This window comes from Chinchilla lanigera, unplaced genomic scaffold (genome assembly GCF_000276665.1).
Source record: "Chinchilla lanigera isolate Chin_1 unplaced genomic scaffold, ChiLan1.0 scaffold00024, whole genome shotgun sequence".
Taxonomy (NCBI): domain Eukaryota; kingdom Metazoa; phylum Chordata; class Mammalia; order Rodentia; family Chinchillidae; genus Chinchilla; species Chinchilla lanigera.
In genome coordinates this window covers 12,858,770-12,879,094 of record NW_004955425.1, presented here as the reverse complement: position 1 = coordinate 12,879,094, position 20,325 = coordinate 12,858,770, and the positions used below count along the sequence as shown (strand labels likewise).

The window sequence follows — 20,325 nt, the reverse complement described above, 5'->3', positions numbered from 1 at the left end:
GAAGCCTCTCACTACCGCTCTTTCTGTGGCCTTCACTAACACTGCCGGGAGAACCCTTGCGGCTTCCGGGCAGTAGGGCTCTCTTCTCCCCGGGCTGTTGGGCTGGAATAGGATGATCACTGTCTAGGAGATTTCTGCTTCATTTTTCTAGTTGCTGTGCAAATAAAGCAAAACAACCTTCTGGTGCTTTGGGTTTGTGCCCACGTGTGTTTCTGGGCTTCCAGTTTTGCTTGCAGCTTGCCCAGGACATCGGATTACTCCAGGGAGCTCAGCCCTGCATTGCTTCTGGACTTCCAAGGTCCCTAATGGGTCATCCTCCTTTCTCTCTCCCTTCCATAGTTTTATGTTTCTTTTGTTTATAAGGTCCAGCGTTTTTAGTTGTACTTTGAGGGAAAACTAGGAAGAAGTGCATCTATTCCACTTTGCCATTGATCAAAACTTTTTCACCCTTGTCTTATTCTCATTAACAAAACCCAAATATGGATGTGTCCTACATAGATCTGTACATGCAAGGATATAGAAAACAGTATCAGCAAAAATATAAACTGGAATTTAGGCTATGAAATGTCTCCTACTATCAGTGACAAAAGGATATATTTGTCACTGATAATTTGAGGATATATATAATCTGCCACTAAAAGTACTGGAATGCCTACACATATTGACACGTATCTATCAATTTCAGTGGATTCTTAAAGAAAGAATTTTCAGATAGAAATGAGTTTTAAGGACAATTAGTCTACCCAGTAAACATGAAGAAGAGAAAGTGGTATGTTCATATAAGGTAACAGAAAGCAATATCCGTTTGGAATTCTTTTTAATGGGAAGAGATTAAAATTAGTTTATTCATTGTGAATTGAGTCCAAATTCATTTAGGATGTTTTCAAATTTATAATGATCTGTAAAATTTATTAGGCAACTGAAACTTTTCTTCATAGTTAAGTATTAAAAATGAGATTTTTAAATGGATTCTAATCAAGCAACTATGTCCAAACTAGAGTTCACTGCATAAAAAAAAATCAAGATCCACTAATGTACAGGTTTTTATAAGTGCTTAAGAGCAATGTTAAGAAAAATTGTCCCCATCCCTTAGCAAATATTTTATTTATATGCACTGCTTTATTAAAGATGTAATTTACTTGAGGTATGTCATATTTATGTACCAATTCCCCAAGCTGAACATCACTATTACTAACATGCAGTCATTTTTAAAAAAGATACAGTTTACACAGATTTTACCACTATCATTATAGAAAAAGCGACCAAAGGTAAATATCCTTCTTAGTAAACACATCTTTCATGCTAGTTCCTAGAATCTGCTCATGCCTTTTGTAAAATAGCTTTATCCATTTCACAAGGGTTTTGTTTTTATCTGTTTTTTCTTAGCTGTGCTTTTCAAGACAGATGAAGCAGACCATTGAACACCAGCTTTCCTCCGAGGGACACAGACAATCATAGAGAAATACTGCCCCCAAGTGGCCAACTCCCAACAGATACTGGCAATGCTCCAGGAGTCTAAACCAAGAACCAAAGACATAGTAATTTATCTCCCTGATGTATTCCTCAGGAAAGTAAAGACCACAGCAATAGTGGACATATTTGGTTTTCAAATTTTGTGCTTAAAAATATAAAAAAATCTTTCTTCCTGCATATAGTCATACCCAAATAACAGTTGCCAGGCTTGATACTTTTATGCTGTTTACTCTGTACTCTGTGTAATTCCTGCAACAGGTGAAGGGAATACACCAGGAATTAAAAAGATGACAGTGTAAATACTTTGTCAGTAAAGAGAATGGTGGACTAAACTTGTATTTTTTGTATTTATATTTTTTAAAAAAGAAAAAATTTTTTCAACATCAAAATATGTAAAAATATATGATATTGCAGAGTACTTCATTTAAAGAAGTCTAAATACACTTCTCTATGATTTACTTTGCATCTTTTACGTCTTGGACATAACATAAATTTTGAACCATGACATGGATTTAAGAGAAATTAAAGAAATATGAAAAAAACAGAGCTTTTTAAACTTTTTTCACATGCAGTCCTGCCAATATCAGAATTCTTTGGAGTCTAAAATGAGACTAAGATTTTAAAAATGACAATTATATGGATTTCTATATAAAAGTTTTAGAACCAATATAGCACTCATCATTTTGAAAGCCTTAGTTTCATTTTAAAACACTTATCCGCCTATTTATCATCCTAAACCTTTCTTCTATAAATATGAAAGTGGTGCAAGTATTAAAACTACCCGTGGGATAAAGTTCTTTTAACTTCTTAAGAACAGTTGCAATGGATTAAATATAGGCTATCTTTTAAAAATATCAGCCAACTATCACCAGAATTCAAAAGCAGTAACAACTGTCTTCATAAATAATTAATTGGAGATAACAGGCAAAATGATTTCTACTTAGGCAGGAACCTGTAAATCCCAATTTATTTCCCCAAATATTTCACAAAACAGTTGCCAGTTTTCTCACATTTTTAATATCTTTTTTTTTGGTACCTAGAATCAAACTCAGGACCTTGCACTTACTAGGCAGGTGCTTATACCACTGAGCTATATCCCCAGCTACATTTTTAATATCTTAAAAGGACCCATAGAAAGAGGTAAATTTAGTAGTCAATATGAGACAGAGGGCATCTGAGAGTTACTGAGACTAGAGAAATACACACAGTAAATGTATATCAATCTAAACACCAGATGTTTAACATTTATTGCAGTGAAACAGTTAATTATTATATGATTATGGAAAGGAATCTAAGTGGGAAAAATCCCATGATATGAATTTTTCTACTGATTTTTTTCTCTAGGAGAAAAAGTATAGCTATTTTGAAAAGAAATTCAGAAATGCAATTTGGCAGAACTAGACCAAAGGAATTATGACCCTTGAATTTGGAATATTTAGTAAGCAAATAACTATATATATTTTATTCTTACCGAATATAGTCAAAATATTCTTTGTGCTGGTTACGATAAAAAACAGAAAATTTAAGCATACGTCCTGCAATCACTTCAGCCTTCTCCAACAGTTGTGTTAGATGAACTTTTGAATAGTCTGAAAATTTTCAAAAAATCTGTTAGTAAAATATAGCACCAAAAGTACCAACTACATACTTAATAAATTGGCTGTTACTAAAATTCACTGTTAGGGAATGAACTTAAGTGAATAGGAAATTGGTAATAAATAAAACACACATTGTCTTTGTATTGTACATTTTTCTCTCTGTAAAAAATTTTTCTTAGGTTTTATAGTTTCTTAGAATAAACTTGCATTTTTTCACTCTTTGGAATTTAAAATATTTAAACAAATGTGTTCATTAACTCTTCATAATTCACGTAATGAAAAAACACCTTACCACCTTTTCTTCAATCAGTTGATAATTTGGATAAAAAGCTTATCCTCTGCAAGCAATAGCAAAGATAGAAAACATGCTCGTCTACTTTATTTTCTAAATATTAAAGGTTGACAAAATAGATTAAATATGCCATTATATTGATGAAGATGTTTAATCTTTTCAAAGTTTAATGATTTTGCCCAGTTTTCTTACAGCCAATAACTTCAAGAGTAGGCCTCTGGCTCTGGTTGAGTCTTTGGGTGCAAAAGGCTTCTGAAAATTTAATACAACTGTCAAAGTAATCTGATTTTTTTTTTTGCCAACTTCTTGTTTTGAAAATTGAGAATTGTTGCCAAAGTACTGCATCTGAAACTCAGGAACAATTTCGGCCTAAGAGCTTAATAGAACTCTCCAGACAGACCGACCTTGATAAAACGCTCATGGACAGCATGGTTTGTTTACCTCAGTCACTGCTTCACTGGCTTAAATAACATTTATTTGTACAATGTACCAAGCAATATGCAAAATGAGATGTTTAGATAAAAATCAAACTTCATTATTGTTCCTTTCAAAGAACTGACAGTCTAAAGGAAGAAATACACACACAGACAATAATGGTATTGTTAGAGTGAGTATTGAGTGTCATCTGTGTTATAAGCCATAATACCAGTGGATTAGTCTGTGGTACCCTATTTTATTTTATTTCATTCCCAATACCTTGTTCTTAGCTCAAAGTATAGAATCAATAAATATTACATGAATTAAATGCCCAGATTAAAAGGCAATTTATACAAAATAGCTTTCTCAAAATTTAGAGTCAAGGAGTTTGGTTCCAAGTACCGGAGAAAAACCAAAACCAAAACCAAAAAAAAAAATTTAGAGTCAAGGTTATACCTAAAGCTTAGGTAAGAAAGTCCCCATATTATTCTGACATGCTGAAACAACAACTCTCAGCAGATTAAGTTCCTCTTAGATTTTACCCATGAAAATAAAATGGCAAAATAATTTATAGAAAAATACTGTGGTATATTTAAAAGCTGACATTTTACCTTATCATTTACTCTGTTAACTTCCTTAGAATTATGGAATGTATACCTATGACAGATATTTCTGAACTGGAAATTGTAAAGCTCTTCCTTAAGCTAAAAAAGAAATAGTATATTATACTTTTCCCTAATGTCATGTGGGGGTTTAGTAGGTAAAATATAGTTCCTTGTAGTGGGCAAATACCGTGATACTACTTCATGCAGTCATAAAAAAGCTGTATGTGTTACAGGTCGCTGTGGTTTAGATCTGGAAGGTCCCCCAGAGCCTCATGTGCTCAGAAGCTGGGCTGTGGGAAGGTGATGGATCACAGAGGGGAATGTGCTGTTAAGAGGAGGCCTGGTCAGAGGAGACTCGTCACAGGGGTGTGGCCTGGAAAGGGGGTCTCCTTCCCTTCCTCTCCCCTTCTCGCTCTGCTTCCTGGCAGCCATGACCTGTCCTACTTTAAGTTGTGAGTATCCAGTATTTTGTCCCAGTAACAAGAAAGAGAGTAAGACAGAGGTTATCCAATATGCCTGAGGTCAGAAATGCTTCAGATTTCAGGGTCTTTTGGATTTTGAAATATTTGCATATACTTTGTACTCGTTGGGCATTCCCACTGCAAAAAAACAAAAAGTACTCCAAAATTCAAAAAAAATGTAATGTGTCATATCATAGCTCAAAAAAAATCTCAGACTGGGTAGGGTGGTGCACATCTGTAATCCCAGCACTCGGGAGGCTGAGGCAGGATTGTTGCGAGTTGGAGACTAGCCTGGTCTATAAAGTGAGCTCAAGGCCAGGCTGAACTGCATAGCAAGACCCTGTCTCAAAAAAGACCAAAAAAAAAAAGTTAAAAAAAGTCTCAAATTTAAAAGCATTTCAAATTTTGCATTTTCAGATTAGAGATATTCAACCTGTTATGAAATGCCAAAAGAGATTCTGTCTGCATCTTGTATAGATTAAACCTTCCTGGTAGGGTACAATGAAAAGAAATGCAGGAAAAAGAGTAAACAGGAGATAAATGTCAAAAAAGAATTACAATTCAGAAAAAACTGAGATGAAATACTAATTTCAATGACACATCAAACACAGATAAAAGTTATGTTAGTAAGACTTCTTTACTCACTGTTAACGGTATATCTTTAGCTATTTCATCACTGATTACTCAACTATGATTAATACTATATTTCATCAATTTTAGAAATGCATTTTTTCACATTTTAACATCTCTCACACTTGCCTAACAATAATGTAATAAAAATACCATTTCACAGTTTAATTTGCATTACTTTTAGTACTGATACATAAAATGATGGATTTTATAATCTATAACTGAAGATAAAGAGGCTACTACAGTACTAAAACATTGAAATCTTTACTAATTAAAGATGTTTCACTATCTAGCAACCTAATCGTAGAATAAACAAAGAGGACTGAAGATAAAATTACTATCACGTGGTGATAAAATTTATCCATTTAACATGTCCACAGAAGTTTTATACTGAGTTTGAGATTAAGAAATCTAAACATGCACTGACTCTAAAATAATGCAAGTATGAGGCTGTAGGAGAAAAACTTTATTTATCTGAAGGATGCCTCAACTGGGGAAAGTTACTAAGCAAATAGGTAAAGCAACCTGCTTTTTTAAACTTTTTTTTCTCTTTTTTGACACAGGGTTTTGCTATGCCATTCAGGCTGATCTTGAACTTTTGTAGCCCAGGCTGGCCTCAAACTCACAGCAATCCTCCTGCCTCAGCCTCCTAAATGCTGGGATTACAGGCATGCAATACCATGCCGGGCTAGCAAATTGTTTTTTAAATACTTTTTCTACAAGGTCTAGTGTGTTGAAACAGCCTCTCTCTAAATTATTTTTTTATAGGAAACAGTTATCTAGGTAAAGAGGAAGAGGCAAAGTTCCATTTTAAGAGATAAGAGGAGATGATGGCATAAATACTTAAGTATGTGCTCAATAAATGTGCACTTTTTGAATAAACAAGTACACAGACAAATGAAGGAGCTGATTAGTAATATTTTCCAAAGGAAATACTAGAATACTAAAATATTAAGGTATAGTTCATATCGCATTTCCCAATGGTAAGTGACTATTAAGCTAGTTTTAAACAAAGCAAGGACACACAGAGGTATACAATATACCAGTTTAGAGACAGATTCTCTTAAATTCTTCCAGCACTGAAGTGAAAACTCCAATAACATTTCTACTAGACATGATTACTGAGATCTGCCTTCATTTCCTGAAATTAGAGAAAGATACTATATTCTTGGCTTCCTTCCTTCAGTGTTTATGAAAATGGACAGACTGAAAGGAAAGGAAGCTCAAAATATGCTGAATATATAATTTTCAAACTTCATCAATTTTTATTTCACTTTGGAAAACAATGAAACTATGTACAACAAATGAGTGATTTGATGTCATCACTCAAGTTCTGCTATTGAAAACTTCAGTTCTCACAATTCACTACAATATTGTTTATTCTGTTACACAGGCTGATAAAGCAAAACATGACCAATGGCTATGTTCATTCACTTTTTCACTACAAAAGATATTTTTCAGTAATTAGCTTTCCATTAATAATTAACTTTTTTGTATTTGTACCTAATTCTCTTACCTGCTGTACAGAATTCTATAATCTCACTCCATTCAGATACAACATAATCACCATCAACTTGTTTTGAGGCAGTCTGAACTGCTACTGTATATTCAGTTCTTGGGCTCAAAAACCAGTGTCCACGGACAGTCATAGGCAAGGGTACAGCTTTCGCCACCAATTTTGTTGGAACATCCTAAGAATGAGAAAAGTGAGGATACAAAGAAAAAGGACAGAAAGGAAGGCAAAATAAAGGAATGGGGAAAGACAAAATCTGTAACTTTAATCAATTATAAGAAATGGAGAGGAACCTAAATCCCTGGATGACAACAGAACCTTTCTGTTTAAGAATAATTAACAATTATTATTATTATAATTAACATTTATTATTCTCCGTTTCCAAAAACTAAGGCCCAACTAGGTCAAGAGATAGGCCCGTGGTCCGACAGCCAAGCCCAATAGCATAAATGTACTCAGATTCCAATTTTCTTAATTTCTAGCATATTGGTTTTCTCTGTATATTATACGCTTCTCAAAGTGTAACATTCTCATACTAACTGACAAAATTTATGGAAATAGACATAAAAGAGATAAAATTCAATGGACTTAGTATTAAACATACTTATTTGTGTAATGAATAGAATTCAGCAATTTCACCAGCAAGCTCATTACTGAGTTTTGTGTGTGGAAGAACACTTTTAAAATAAATGAATCTGTATATATATATATATATATATATATATATATATATATATATCTTCTTTACTTTTATTCAAGCATAGAGTCTGTTTCATAGAAAAGTTTAGGTATTTCTAAATAAAATAATTAAAACTGCAGCTGAATACACACTACATATCCGATGATATGGTATTTTAAGTGTGAAGTAAGGAAAGAAGGTCAAATCTTGAACTATCTTAGCAATACCTCAGCAGTTTCCTCATGAAATGAATAAATCTAATTTAACATATGTTGAATTTTATATCTGTGTGACACTCATAATTCTACATTTTTAATATTTTTAAATAACAAGCATGGCATATCATTTTCTTCTAAAATTTATTAGCAGGATAGGGTTTTCAAACGTTTTACTTCTTTCCAATGTCAAAAAGTCGTATGTCATTAATAGAACATTATACTTTCTTTTAAAATTCCTTCATACTTAGAAACTCAAGATGCAATTAAAATACAAGTATTTGTTGGATTTTTACCTTGTGTTTAAATTTATTGGAGTTCTTGTTCTCTTTCTTGTTGAGGTCAATGAAATAGTGTGTAATACGGTCCTTTGACTTTGAATCCATTTCCCATGAAATCTTAAATGAGTCGCATGTAATATTGCTTATTTTGATGTTGTGTGGTACGGGAAGTTCTTCCATCTCTGCTATGCCACTGTCTTGTGATTTGTTACCTGCCAAGAAACAATGCACAGAAAGTTAGTTTCCAGTAAATGAGCTGTTCCAGGTTGCAAAATCTTTAGCAGTAAGTATATTTCTGAACTCAGCTATCTAATCACCAAATCTGAGATTTAATTTGTTCATGAAGTAATCTGAGCATTAATGACAGTAAAAGATGTTTATACAGTCATATTATCAATAAAAAACAGAGGTGACTTAATCTTTACCTTATCCACATTTTCAATTTGCTTTCTCAATTTCTGCTTTAGAGAGTAAAACAAAAGTACTGCTGGTTCATTGTTCTAAAGTGAGAAAGACCAGTCTCACGTGGATAGTTTCTCTGTGAACAGCCCCAAGAAATCATCTTTCCTACATGAGCATCAATTCTGCTCTTAACTGTTATTAAGTGGTTTTAAGATAGAGGACTTCATAGAAGTATTGATAATGAAGTGGTACAGTCAAATTCAAGAAATAGTCCTTTTAAAGTATACAAGGTAGCAATGACAGACTATAAAAAGTATTCTTTCTCTTTTGGAACTATTATATATAAAAACAACATGTAGTAGTTATATTATATCTACAAATAATTCTAAAGCCTATTCACATACAAGATACTCTTTTCCCTGTGGTATCTTGACAAATTTAGAGTGCCAGAATAGAAATCATTCAACATAATATTTTTGTCTCATTGTATACATGTATCCATGTGTGTTTAACTGTGTGAGTATATAATATACATGCATAACCACACAATTTTACTAGCTTTTTACTGAGACAGATTATATAACTATCAAAATCCATAGCTAAATCCCTTAAAATCTGAGATTTTTGAAATATCTATCATGAAAGCTAAATCAAAGAAAAAAGTAATTTGTAGATTACTGCCCCATTTTGATTAATTCAGAAAAGCAGTTTTACCTTGGATACAGATTAAAAGTGTCACTCAATAAACTAGATGGACTCTGGCAAAAACCATAATAGTGCGTATTTCAATTTACTAAGTATCTCTAGGATTTGAGTATATTCTTTATACCAGTGCCCCATACACCCATCAGCTTGCCATGAAGATAATGAGTAATTTTTCTTCCACCATATCTACTCCAGAGTGCAATATTAACAGAGACTAAATCTCAGTTATAGTCATAAAGAGGGTCTAAACAACTCAGTTTAAATAAAGAAGGTGTTTTAAAGTGATAGAGAAATTTAATTTTATTAATAATCCTCAAGCCAACTTTCTAAGAAATTACAGGGCTTAGGTTCACCTCCCTTAATATCCACAGTCAAGAGCAGTATTTTCATATCACATCTCTTTTCCTGCCTAAAGTTTTAGTGATAAAAACTCCAGGAAAGAACAAGTAAAGCTATATGCTTGGCCCTTTTTATTTTGAGACCATGTCTCACTAAACCAACAAGTTGCCCAAGACAGGCACAACTTGTGATCCTGTCTCAGCTAACCTGAGCGCTAGTATTAAAAGCACGTAACCACCATAACCAGTGTATACACATGTATTTTGAAATAAGTACATTTTAATAATTTCCACTACAAGTAACTTTATTATATTTTAAAATTCTTGGAAAATAAACTAAAAGTAATAAAACAAAATAATAACAACAAAAACATTCCAACCCTTTTCTACAACTCTCAGAAAAAAAAATCTTAGTGATAGCACTGAATATTGTTGAAGCATTTAGAAAAAAAACAAAGAATAAAAAAAAAACCCTTTGTAATCTATACTGATAACATTGTACCTCACTATTCTGTTAGCGCATCTCCTTTTAGGAAATGTTGATCTATAGTAAAAAGGAAATTCCAAATAGAGTTACTCCTAAGTCAGAGAGTACCAGAACAGGTCTGTTTTGTCTATCATACTATTTAATTTTCAGAGGGGATGAAGCAGAGGAGAGCGATATGGAGGACTCACAATTTTAAGTGACTTTTACAGTACTATTCCATGGGTAAATTATGTAACAGAGGTTTCTCAGTGCTGATGAAAAAATAATTCTCATTGTTAAGAAAATTTTCCTATTTTCATTTTTCTTTATTTTGGCCAGATTTTGTAGAGGGGTTAGTTTGATGTTTGATACTTTCTCAGAAATGCCATCTGACTTGAAGATATTTTAATTCAATATTATTAACAGTAAGTTTTTATTCGTCTTTTTTGTATTTTATTCTTTTAAATTTTTTTTTTCTGTTAGTACATGTTTGCAGTACATGCGGCTGACAATCATCCTGGGAGAGGTACATGTACATACCACAACTTTTCAAAAATCCCCTTCCTCAACCCTCCCCTCTCCATCCTTCCTCCTCTCATGTCCCTCTCTGATTTTTGTTCTTGCTCATGACACAGCATAGAATGTTTACATTAATCGGGGCTCTCAGGTTCCTTACATGGCACATCTTTATTCTACTTGTTTCCCCTCCCCCCTTCTGCCCCTCCCCTCGTTCCCTGGGGCCCCCTCTCTATTGCAAGAGATCCAGCACCCTTTCCTCTTCTATCCTCCCTTTATTATTCTCTTTATACTTCGCTTTGCTCAAATGAAAGATACCATACAGGGTTTAAGCTTGTGTATCTGATTTATTGCCCTCAACATTATATTTTCCTACAAATGTTTCAAATATTTCACTCTCTATAGCCAAGCAGTATTCCATTATATATACATAATATATTTTTTAGGCATATTTTTTTGAGACAGGTCTATGTTGGCCTCACATTCATCTTCCTTCTGGCTCAGCCTCTAAGATTACAGACATGCACCACTACGATAACCTTTTTTTTTGTTTTGTTTTGTCGATCTGTATATTTTCTTGCAACATTCTTGAGATTATATGGCTTATCATATTATGGGCAGGAGTAACAGTAGAGGTACTAATTATATGCCTATAGAATTATACACTCTCAGTAGTCAATACTTTTATCTTTTTATTCAGCAGACTAGTAAAATTTCAAACACAAAAAAGCAATTATTTTGATTCTATGAAGAACAAATAGTCATATTCTTTTGCAGTCACAATAATAATGCAGTTAAAGAAATTATATATTAACATTAAATGTAGAGATAAACTCAGAATAGAAGATAGTCCTTTAAAATTGAATACTTTTAGCTTTTGAAGAAATAAATATATATTCTCTACTTGTCTCATTTAACAGAGGGCTGATGAAAACTTTTCTATGGCTTGACAGTAGTCTTAAGGGCTGATATTTTAAATCTTTGGATACGTTCAATTGTCCTTCTTTAAAGATAAACTAAGATTCAGGGAGACTAAAAGATGTGACTAGTCAAAGACCAGGTAATCAAAAGTAAAGAATGCAAACCTCTTCCTTTCTCTCCAAGTCCATGGGCTTTTTCATTATGTCATTTTCTCTCCCAGTTTACTTTTGTACTGGGTTTCTATTTTGAATACTGTATTATAGGGGATGATCAGGACAGTATGAGGAAGGAGGCCAGTGGTAAAGACCAACTAAATTTACAGTTTGGGTGTTTCACAAGATGTTCAAGCCTAAAATGCATCACTGTCCTTAATATTCATGGCACCTTAATGGTTATTATAATCAAACTGTATAATTTCACATGGTAATGTTTCAGTTAATTCATTAATTTGTAAAGTCTGAAATTAAATGGAATGGATTTCCAATAAAAAATGTATCAATCTATATCTGCTGATTTTGTACCTCAGCATTCATATAGGGGCATCTATTAAGATCTGGAAAGTTTTTGAAGCCCACATATTTAGGTAAGATGTTATTAACATATAAATTGTCAAACTGTAAAGCATCACCAATCTATATCAAAAAATTTCATCAATTAAGTTAAAAATCTTAAGTAAATCAACTCAATATCAGTGCACCCTTTGTAAAATAAACTAAAATTTTGTATGTTACTGTATTCAGTTTATTTTTAAAATTTTATTGTTCCTCTACATTATTTAGTGTTTCTCCATCACTTAAATATGTGAATGTGTGTGAATAAACATTTAAGGCCATTACAATCTGGATATCCAACTTTGCAAATCAAAAGCAGCTGGAATCTGTGGCTAAATATTTTAAGTGCTGAAATAGAAAATAAATGTGGGACTGGGGCATAATAAAAGGAAAAGATTGTGCTATTCTACAAGAGAGGTAGAAAGATTCCTACATATTGAGACAGCACTCAAAAGGGGGCAAAGAAGAGATGTTATCAGAAGAGACACACATAAACGGAAGGGCTGATTTAAGAAGGGAAATGTGAACCAGGATGAAGTTAAGGAACAAATGTAGGGCTGGAGATTTAGCTCAGCGGCACAGTGCCTGCCTGGCAAGTGTGAGGTTGTGAGTTTGATTTCCTGTACAGGGAAAAAAAAAAGAGGAAAAAATGTAATGAAACTCACGGCGGTTCTCAGAGCTAAGGCAACAAAAGGGCAGAGCAAAATTTTAAGTTTCATTTTACAGTAAGATAAACTGCATTTGTTTTTAAACCTCTGATTATTTATGACATTATACTAACATCTAAAATAGTCTCCTATCTCGGCAGCTGTATCCCATATATAAGTACATAACTATTAATCATGAAGTGGCTAAGAATGTGCCTACTAGTCAGACAGGGATTTGAATTCTAGCTCTGCCACATAGAGTTGTCTGACCTTGAGTAAATACTGTATTACTCTAACCATATCATTCTTCACAGGGTCAAAGAGAATAAAATGAGGTAATGCAAACATATAAACCATATCTGCCATATGACACATAATAAATGATAGCTGATATAACATTATATTGATATAAAAGGCAATTTTTATTTCACTCTCTCCTTTGTTCTAAAATTAACGCACAACTTTTCTAATTAACTCCAAAATGCCAGTGCTTCAGTAATCTTTAATGATTGTCTTGAAATTCCAATTTGCTGAAGTGTCCATATACATCCAAGTTTTTCAGTAATCCGTAAGAGATTATACTTTCCAAATTTTGACTTTCTAATTGAGTATAAACAATCTTTAACTTTAATCTCAGAGTTATAACATGCTTTCTCATTTTTAATTTCTTTTAACCAAATCATGTTGCAGATTATATCCAAAATCTGCCTGTAAGGAAGGCCTCATTGAATTTTGGAGCTTGCCACAGTGCTTAGTGTATTCTTTCATTCCACAGACTTCTACTTTTTTTCCTTTGAAACAGGATCTCACTATGCAGCTTAGGCTGGCCTTGAACTCACTATGTAGTGTAGGGCAGGCTCACCTCAAACTCATAGCGATCCTCCTGCCTCAGCCTCCCAAGTGCTGGAATGACAGGTGTGTGCCACCACACCCATCCACAGACTTCTAGTTTTCATTTTTATACAAAATATCACTTTTTATTTCCTTTTTTCTATGCCCCTAATCCTTCAGCCCTCTTTCCGAATTAGTTCTCCCTCACATTTATGTTGCAGCACTTCCTAATTATCTGTACATTTCCATGGTAATTTTACATCTAAATCACTAATAGACTTTTGAAAAACCTATTTTCTCAGTAATCAGAGTATCTAAAAGGCATTTCATCCCAATTTTGGATCTTAGAACCACCAATTATTCTATGATTATTGTTCTTGGATTGTTTTAAAACCGAAATAGCAGTACTTATTTATTAAGGAAATTCTCATTCATTTTTCAAGGAAGTTCTATGAGGTCCAACTTTATTCCTCACCAACGATTAAACAACACTTCCTGAACTAACTACAGGGCTCATGTGGCCTCCTGGGCACCTTCTCACGGCTTCTTGTTACTTAGGGGTCAAGAGTTACAAATGGAGGGTGTAGAAATTCAGCTGTCACTGTATCTGGGAAACATTCCTATAATGGATAATTTGACACATTATCCAAAACCTTTCCTCTCTATAAAAGCTACCTAGGTGATCAAAAGCAGGGAAATAGGACCTCAGACTCACTCAGAAGTTCAAGACACCAAGAGTCAAAAACTCTGAATGTAATTTATGATGCTCATGAATTTCAGAGTTGTACGAGAAACCCAGAAAACCTGTTCACACCCGTGGTGCTGACGCTTCATATATAGCCCTGTACCCTCCCAGTCACGGAAAAAGCATACATCGCTGCCTTCACTGATACAAGAAGCAGTACAGGAGGATGTTTCACACTTGTATTAATAAGCTTATCTGTCTTTGCCATATCTGATGTTAAACTGCAAATTAAACTGTCTCATCAATTTTAAATCGGATGTGATCAGTGCCCCTAAAAACTGAACCAAACCTTTAGGTAAGCAGCAAATGAGAACAGCAAACTTACTATCTCCCATGCAATTAAACTGTTCAAAATATATGTATGTGAGCTTTAAAAAAATGAACAAAATGTAGAGATTTTGTCACCTCTCCTTATAAAAGACAAAACAAGAATGACCATGATAAAATGAGTGTAATGTTTACTTAAATGTGTTTTATAGATGACGTAAATTTGTTTCTAATTTGTCTCACTATTCAGCAAGTGTGAAAAGAATTCAGCCAGTAAAACTGAAAAGGGCTTTAACAAATGACATAATGAAACAGGAATGGTTCTTTTTCTTGAGGTAAACAGAAACCTGTGACTAAAGAGACAATTTTATCATTAAAAACCAACAGGAACACTCCTTAGCCTACACTCTCCCACAGTCCGGGCAAATTAAGGTTTACAAGATTTCCCAGCTAACCACAATAGACAAAACTTAAATGTAGTGCTGGATCAGAGCCTGTTAGTAACGTATACATTTACTGAGCAATTATGCCAGAGTGGCAAATAATTATGAGTGTTTTACATGTTTTTAATTCTGGCAAAAATTTTATGTATTAAATGGTATTATTACCATTCTCCTTCTAACAGATGAAGAAATGAAGTACAAAGAAGTTATATGACTTGCTCAATTTCAAATAACTAATGTAAAAGCTAAGATTTCAACCCAAGAGGTGTGGTACTCAAATGTATGATCCTAATCACTGTATTATATACAAGTGTTTTACTGTACTTGCTCCAAAACTACTTGTATTTTATTAGGCAGACTACCTTCATTATTCTTTGTAAATCAGGACAGCTGGTCTTCAGTAGGATCTGTCTTCCACACTAGAGGATTACAGTTTTTACTTTCCACTCAAAAATTGAGAACACTCAAGATTACTAAACTTTTCCTCAAGTGCAACTTTCTTAACCTTTACCTTTATTAGTTAATATTGTTGCATCACCTCAAGATTAGGTTAAACTTGTGTTCAGGAACTCAATTTTCTTTTCATATTTCCTTGTAGGACAGCCAATGGCACAGTGCAGTAGAAATAGAGAAGTTTAATATGTGGTTCACGCTCTTTCACTGAAATGCCTTAGTTAAGACACTGAACTTTTCTTTAAATCGAGTTACTCCTTCAATTGAGGGGGCTTCTTAATTACTTCCATTCTTTTTAGTGATATTTTGTTGTTGTTCTTGACTTGGAAAATCTTTAAGAAAAACCAGTCAACTTTATTTAACAATAGACTATACCGTTCCGTCACTTTTGAGTATCAAATCCTCAACAAGGATACTTAGAAACAGATAGAAGAGAATGTGCCAAGAAGGGTATATTTTCATTGTGTTACCTCCTATTAATGCAGAACAGAAGTGGTGTGAACAGAGGAAAAACATACATCAAACTTGAGAGTCTGAATTACCTTGCTGCTCCCTTTCTCCACTGTTACAGAACACATACAAGTTGTTTGCATCATCTTTTTGCTCATTTTTTAACCTATTTACTATTTGTATATGATTTCTACAGGACTTGTATTTTGTGTTCAACACTTTGTAGTCAACTAGAGACTCAGGAAGATACTCATTTGAAGTAGATTTGTTGCATGAAACTAAACCTACCTTAAAGAAAAAATATATGGTCCACTACTGATGTTAGCCCAAAGGTCTCTTTGTCTCTAATAATGACCTTTTTACACCCAGTGTACTTTGGTAACAATTTTGGTAAAAATTATCAACTTTTACCAAACAATAATTTTGGTAAAAATTATCAGTCTGTAAGATTGATTAGTCTGCAATTGATTATATATCAAGGTACTTCCGTGTATTAAAATAACAAACTGTAAATATCAAGGCTAAAACTTCTTCCTGCAAATGGTTAGTCACTGTCCATATCAAAATGAAAAGAAATTAACTTTACCCATAAACATTTAATTAGCATAATGTTGTGATTTATAAAAATAATTATGGAAAGGACAATTTAGGTAATGACATAAAGCAGCTGCATAAAACTCTGCATATAGAAACTACATATGTAACGAGTTTCATGTTAACTTCTTTATTCTGACCTGGGCAGCTAAAGACATTTTCACTGTAAGAAACTTACTGATGAGTAGCTCATTTTTACATATTTACATTATAGAATATCATAAAAAGAATAGCTTCCTTTTGCAAGATATTAAACTATTAACACTACAGTGCTTTATTCCCACGTCCTATTTTTAATCATTTATTTTACATAGAACTTTTTCACTTTTTAAGAACACACACAGGAAACAGTACAGACATTATGAAGAGGTATTAAAAAGTCAAAATATTTGACATACTTTTTTTCTGTATGTGGTCAACATTAGCTAATTTTAAAACAAACAACGTGATAAGAACAGATTCTACATAAGTCCTCAAAAGAATGAATTTTGCCTACAAAATCTACACTGCTACATTATAATAAGAGGTGGGTGATCATAAGATTAATAAAACTTAACATTCAGGTTCTCTCATTTGCATGGTCTACCATCTATAGCCTATTACATGAGTTTTTACTTTATACTATTATACTTTTTCTAAAGAGACTTCCTAAAATTATGAAACCTTGAGATGACATAACAAATGTGCACTACAAATTAGTTTCTTCTGTTTTTCTTTATTTAAGAAGTAAATTTACCCAAGAACTATTTTTTTAAATACATTTAAAATCTTACTATACATTGTAAATTCTTTGACAAATTTTTTTTTTTTTTTTTGGTTTTTTTTTGGTTTTTCTCGGTACCGGGAACCGAACTCACGACCTTGCGCTTGCCAGGCAGGCGCTTTTGCCACTGAGCTAAATCCCCAGCCCCTCTTTGACAAATTATTAATCAAAAGACAAACTTTGGGGGCTGGGGATTTAGCTCAGCGGCAAAAGTGCCTGCCTGGCAAGCGCAAGGTCGTGAGTTCGGTTCCCGGTACCGGAGAAAGACCAAAAAAAAAAAAAAAACAAAACAAACAAACAAAAAAGACAAACTTTGAAGTCACATAGAGTATGGCTGCTAATTAATTCATAAAATGTATAGTCATGAGCTGACAGACAATATGAATATAAAACTATTATAAATATAAAATATAAATACAAAACTGTTAACCAGCTGTCACTTTAAAAATGAAACAGACAACAAAAGTATGGCTTCTAGTGAGGCCAAACGGAATCATTAACTGAATTATACTTTTTCATTAATTTACTATCTTTGATGTATAAGTTCATAAGCAGATTAAAATCCTACATTTAGACAATGATTACATCTTTTGAAATGCATATAGGTTATGTGTCATTCCATCTTAAATCCTAAACTGAGTGACTATCATTAATAATGTAAGGGACTTGTGAACATATGTCAATTACAGTTAGGTTTTACATATATGCAAAATACAGTAAACTCTTCTGCAAAAGGAAAATATGAAATCAGATATATCTGTTTCACTTTGAGGAAGAAGATCACTTTTCTTGAAAACAATTAGAAATAAAATTATTTGACCTAACAAGTATTTTGGCTTATTCAGATATTATCCCATAAATCAGCTAAGTTTACACTTAAACTACACTAGGATCTACTTGTGATATTCTTAAGTTAAATTACCTATGTTCTCATCTTTAAGTGAAAGATTGTTGTATTAGCCTATCTTTCATTGAGAAAGGGACTCTCCTGCTGCACTACATTACTAAATAAGCTCATTTTTACCTACTGGAAATGCTCAATACTATGTTAATGAATCACGCCATGCTTTCCAAAATTTGGGGAATCATAAAACTAGTGTTCAGAAATAAACTGCACTTACATTTAATCACTTAAAACATAACAGTTTGCCATGAACTCTCAGGTGATATTATTCTTTTCTTGTCTCTCTGGAGTTAAGTGCTTCAAAAACTACTTCAAAACAAAACAAACACAACACAGCACAACACAACACAACACCCAGGGAAGCTCGTAGTTAGTTATGTTTAGGGTTTTCTCTCTCCCTTACACACAAGAAGACAAGTTTGAATAAAATAAATGTGCTTCTCAATGTTTCCACCCCGCAAAACAAACTGATATTGTAATCAGGATTGGTTGATCCATGTGATACCCAGAACTAGGCACTATTTACCTAGAACTTCCAGGTAAATAACTTTCTAGGAAAAGCTTCTCAGATTAATGACAGGTTACACTGTTGAGATTCACTATGTGGAGTCCCAGATATGAGACAGAATTTAGAAATGGATATGTCAAGCAGGGAAATTCTAAATAACAGGAAGGGAGATATAATCCAGAGGGACACAGCAGTCTACAAATTGTGTAAGTCCCATGGAAAAGTAAAATATAGAGTAAGAGGAAGTGGTCTAATAGCAGGCAATGGGAAAGAGTTCAGTTGATTAAGCTATAGCATCTAGGAGGCTTAATAGCAAGATATATAGTTCTACCCATGAGGAACCAGGAAAGGCAAATTCATACGCTGGGCAAGAAAAGAAGGTACAGATTCATACAAATATGAATACATGGGGATTAAACTGCTAAAGATATAAGGCACTTGATCAAAGAGGTCAAAATTAAAGTTTAACTATTAGAATCAGTATTTCAGGACAAATTAATATCAAGAATTAGTTGGCAGTATGGGTCATGAAATCCTGATCATGAGTTCATTACAGTATCCATTCTCATATTTACAATTATTCCAAGGACTAAATTTACATGTGGTATTAAGATAGTCAATTTGTGAAAAGCTGGAACAGTTATCACACTAAGAGCTATGGCTTAATGCAAATGTAAACCTTACTAATGTTTCTGTCACCTCAGAATTCAAGCTTTAACTAACTATTTATCCTTCAGCCTGATTAAAAAGCTGAGGCAGAATTATGCTTACAGCTTTTCCATAAAATTCCACAATTCTATAACATACTGGTAACTTGGATGTCACATCATTCTTTTAGCAGGGGAAATACTACTCACATGTTCTTCATGATTTCTGACAAAATAGGTGACTACAGTAAAGACTTCAAGGAACAACATTAAAAGTATTAACAATGTGAATAACTGAAAAATCTTATGATTGGTGAGAAAAAAGCAATGTTGTAAAAAAAGCCAGAGGAAATTCTGCAGAAAATGGATGGATCAACTACTTCTCTCTAGATAATATACCCAATACATGTATAATCTTACATTTATGAAAGATATCCAAATAGAATGTCACATAAGTGAAAAAGAGGTGTTACATCCATATAATCAAGCAAAATGTTCGTAAGAAACTAGAATGACTTTCTCTTACTCCAGTCTAACTTTAAATATCAACTTGATGCTCCTCGAACAATTCTGAGCATCAGCCCTACTAAGTATTTCTTGAATTAACTGAAAATGAAAACGTGCATATGTCAATACACGACTAAAACCATTCCAGGCATGGCATTCCCTACTACCTCGGTTATTTTTTGTTGTTGTTGACACAAAGTATCCCATTCTCAAAATTAAGGAAGGAAAGGTTTAATTAGCCTACAGTTTGTGGAGGTTTTAGTTTATATTTGGCTGACTCCAAGGCAGAGTGGCACATGGCAGAGGGCAAATGTTTATGGTGGCAGAAAACAGCAAAGGCAGTAAGAGCAAAAGGGAGGAGGAGAAGAGAAGAGTAAGCCGTTTTCCCTCCCTTATATTGTAAGCAGGCTACCCCCACCCAGGGGGCGTGTAGCTCTCACATAATCTCCATGCCCTCCTCTTGCACAGGCTCAGGATGAATATAAAGTAAGCACCCTGGCTCC

At 33.5% G+C, this 20,325-nt stretch overlaps 1 protein-coding gene across 1 annotated transcript in view; it reads right to left on the bottom strand.

The window, feature by feature from the left end:
- The window catches only part of Phyhipl (phytanoyl-CoA 2-hydroxylase interacting protein-like), a gene marked incomplete at its 5' end in the record, with an annotated part of 44,234 nt that overhangs the window by 6,166 nt on the left and 17,743 nt on the right, over positions 1 to 20,325 (bottom strand). Inside the window, 3 exon segments of the mRNA XM_005385926.2 lie at positions 2,945 to 3,062; positions 6,993 to 7,167; positions 8,180 to 8,376. Of these exon segments, the coding sequence (XP_005385983.1) occupies positions 2,945 to 3,062; positions 6,993 to 7,167; positions 8,180 to 8,376 (490 nt within the window).